A 3988-nucleotide genomic window follows, 5' to 3' on the forward strand; every position below is an offset into this window, starting at 1 on the left:
AGTCGCACCGGTAGTGACGTCATGGCTGTCGCCGGCCAACGAGTTGGTGTTTTTTCAATGTATGCTTCAGACACGGGTCACGACGAGGCGTTCCCCATAGCGACCCCTAGAGGACGCAGTTCGAAGTTCCAATGAAAGGGAACCATTATTTTATATTGTAATAATATTTCACAATATTATTGCTTTTTTCTGTATTTTTGATCAAATAGGCTAAATCCAGGCTTGATGAGCATATGAGACTTCTTTCAAAAACAAAATTGTAGTTTCCATATGTTTGTACTGTATAAGTAAAACATACAAAATTAAAGTTAAATGTTGTATAAATAAAAAGGTTAGGAATCATATTTCAAGTTCTTTTTATTGGGGGTGGGGGGGCATTCAACATGAATTTTGCCTAGGGCCTCCTAATGTCTAGAACCGGCCCTGCATTAGTGAAAGAGTTCAATACAGATGAGTTTTGTCCTGAAGTCAGAAAGAATGAAGAGACTTACAGATAATGATGTTAAATGAGTTCATGAAGTCTTCAGATAGTCTGTTGAAGTTGATTGAGATTCAGTTGCTCCTCATATGAGGTTGTAGTTGGAGGTCTTCAGCTCTTCTTCAGCAGGAGCTTCATTCTGCTTTCTATGATGAGTCAGAGGTGTTTGTCTGAGGACATGACAGAGCCAGAGCCTCCAGAAAACACTGAGATCAGAGAACTAATGACAGGACAAAACCAAAACACAACAAACATTATGAAATATGACATCAAATATTGCATGAACTATCGAGTTTTAACACATTTTCAATTTTTTTTTATTTTTTATTGATGAGTCACTTTGTTTTTTCTTCACAGATTTACCCAGATCTACACTGACTGTAACTCCAGACAGTCCTGTATTCACTGGAGAGACAGTCAATCTGAAGTGTGTGATTGAGTCTTACAGTAACTGGAGATATGAGTGGTATAAAGGCACAGACAGTGTAATGTTACAGGCGTCTGAGCGTTACACTGTAAACAGAGACACTCTCACTATCAGAGGAGCTACTGAGTCTGATCAGGATCAGTACTGGTGTAGAGGACAGAGAGATGGAAGACCAAAATCATCACAATCAAGTTCTGCTGTTTCTCTCACTGTGAAGGGTGAGTTGAATATCATTGTCCTCTTAAACTCAGTCTAAATGTACGGTTACAGATCCGATCGAGAGATTCTCAGATGTTACATTAACACTGCTGATAAATACACTTGTCTCTCTTCTTTTGAGAGTTTAATTTTAAGGGTTTTATACTCTGTTTAATATTTATTTAATACTATTTAATAATATTTTAACTTGCTAATGGGTTGTTTAAACGTGTTCAAAACAGATAGAGCAAAACACAATGAAACTAATTGCAGGAATCTTAACATGTATTTTAATCCTGATAAAAACAGAGAGACACGACAGACGACAGATAAAGGCTTCTGTCTGACAGACCTGGGCCCGTTTTCATGAAAACTCTTAGTGCAAAGTGTTGCTCCTAGTGAAAAAATTCTGAGAAAATTCTTAGATAAGTGGACATTTCCCCTTACAGTTAAAGAGAATATCTTAGGGAAGATAAAAGTTATTCACAAAGTATCTTAACCCTTAAAAGTGTTAGGAGTAGGAAGGAGTACTTTTAAGAGGCGTAAGAGTTTCCTTTCAGTCGGTCACTCCCGACATCACGTCGGATGACCAACGAATTGGGATCTCGCTTAGAGAGACCAATCTACTTCGAGTGTAAACTAAATGAGCCAATGCACTTTGGCATGCGATTATTGCATCCAGCTGCCGCTGATCACAGTGTGAGTATAAGTAGGCAGCAGATGCAGCGCATATTCAGCTACTCAGCTGAGTGATCACATTGTTCTGCTCCTGACTACTCTACTAAGAGAAAGAAGGCAGAACGAGTTCAGCGCGTTCTTTGAGAGCTCTTCGTGTTGGTGGTACGGCGCTTCAGCAGTGGTGGTTTCTCGTGTAGAGTGGGTTGCACGCATCAGGCTGCACTACCCCCTGTTTGTGTTGCAGGTGATCATCTCCCCTGTGCGTCTCAGCATGCTAAATTAGCTTTTTCCGTAAAAGAGCAATTTCGGGTGCGTCTTTTTAAAGACGACATTGTGTGGCAAACTTGACGTTACGTCTTTGTAAAGATGATGTGGGTCTTGCTATAGACAACGTATCACCAGGGCGTTTCTGGATGCGGTCGTTACCTGGCGCTGGGTGATGGTCGCGATCGCTGCCTCACGTGCCTGGGCATGTAGCACGCTGAGGTGGCGTTTGTGGATGAGTCATCTTCTCATTGTGGGAAGATGATCATCTCGGAGATCATCCTCTATACCCTCTTGGGACCTGTCTCTAGTGCTTAAAACACTACAGCAGGGCCCATTTGAGCCTTTGCAGTCAGTCGCGCTAAAGTTTATTTTAATGAAAACTCTGCTTCTGCTTGCACTGACCTCCATCAAGAGGGGGGGACCTCTGCATGCATTTTCAGTCGGCGATTCGTGCCTAGAGTTTGGGCCGGCTGACTCCCAGGTAATCCTGAGGCCCCGGCCCGGCTATGTGCCCAAGGTTCCCACTACTCCCTTCAGGGATCAGGTGGTGAGCCTACAAGCGCTGCCCCCAGAGGAGGCAGACCCAGCCCTAGCTTTGCTCTGTCCCATCTGAGCCTTGAGATGCTACATAGACCGGACACGAAGCTTTAGGTCCTCAGACCAGCTCTTTGTCTGATACAGAGGCCGGCAGAAGGGGAAGGCCGTCTCTAAGCAGAGGATGGCTCACTGGATTGTGGATGCCATCACCCTGGCTTATCAGGCACAGGGTGTGCCCTGCCCACTCAGGTTGCGAGCTCACTCTACTAGGAGTGTTGCATCCTCCTGGGCGCTGACAGATATCTGTAGAGCTGAGGGCTGGACGACCCCCAACGTAGGGAAGCATGATCTGGTCATCAGGTTCCTTAGGGGGGCGGGAAGATGATCATCTCGGAGATCATCCTCTATACCCTCTTGGGACCTGTCTCTAGTGCTTAAAACACTACAGCAGGGCCCATTTGAGCCTTTGCAGTCAGTCGAGCTAAAGTTTATTTTAATAAACTCTGCTTCTGCTTGCACTGACCTCCATCAAGAGGGTAGGGGACCTGCATGCATTTTCAGTCGGCGATTCGTGCCTAGAGTTTGGGCCGGCTGACTCCCAGGTAATCCTGAGGCCCCGGCCCGGCTATGTGCCCAAGGTTCCCACTACTCCCTTCAGGGATCAGGTGGTGAGCCTACAAGCGCTGCCCCCAGAGGAGGCAGACCCAGCCCTAGCTTTGCTCTGTCCCATCTGAGCCTTGAGATGCTACATAGACCGGACACGAAGCTTTAGGTCCTCAGACCAGCTCTTTGTCTGATACAGAGGCCGGCAGAAGGGGAAGGCCGTCTCTAAGCAGAGGATGGCTCACTGGATTGTGGATGCCATCACCCTGGCTTATCAGGCACAGGGTGTGCCCTGCCCACTCAGGTTGCGAGCTCACTCTACTAGGAGTGTTGCATCCTCCTGGGCGCTGACAGATATCTGTAGAGCTGAGGGCTGGACGACCCCCAACACGTTCGCTAGATTCTATAGCCTTCATATGGAGCCGGTATCCTCCTGTGTTCTCACCTCAAACGGGTAGAGGCACTGAGAGGCCCCGGTTAGTGTCGGCTTGCTAAAACTGCTCCAGAGTGTCCGTACTGTAGGCCCTGTCGAGCTACTCCGTCCCCTCAGCAGCCAGATGTGGCGGAACGTCCGGTGCCAGGCCCTCACTTGATGAATCCGTGAGAACCGGTAGAGGGCTGGGTTCCATATGTAGAGGCCTAAGTGGTTCCCATATGTGTAAAGTCCACAGTATAGCCTCAGAGCCCATGTTTCCCCGGCAGACTTCTGTCATTCCATTAGGGTTACAATCACCTCCAATTTTCCATATGCACCTAAACGGATGTTCATATGTGTATTTGCTTCCAAAACCTCCTTCGGG

At 46.7% G+C, this 3988-nt stretch overlaps 1 protein-coding gene across 1 annotated transcript in view; it reads left to right on the plus strand.

The window, feature by feature from the left end:
- The window catches only part of LOC107564163 (basement membrane-specific heparan sulfate proteoglycan core protein-like), a 6088-nt gene extending 4927 nt beyond the window's left edge, over nucleotides 1-1161 (plus strand). The window contains exon 3 of the mRNA XM_016249172.1: nucleotides 836-1161. Within this exon, the coding sequence (XP_016104658.1) occupies nucleotides 836-1161 (326 nt within the window). The remainder of the gene's footprint in view (nucleotides 1-835) is intronic.
- The last annotated feature ends 2827 nt before the right edge of the window (nucleotides 1162-3988 follow it).

The sequence above is a fragment of the Sinocyclocheilus grahami genome, unplaced genomic scaffold (assembly GCF_001515645.1).
Source record: "Sinocyclocheilus grahami isolate Dianchi unplaced genomic scaffold, SAMN03320097.WGS_v1.1 scaffold914.1, whole genome shotgun sequence".
Classification (NCBI taxonomy): Eukaryota; Metazoa; Chordata; class Actinopteri; order Cypriniformes; family Cyprinidae; genus Sinocyclocheilus; species Sinocyclocheilus grahami.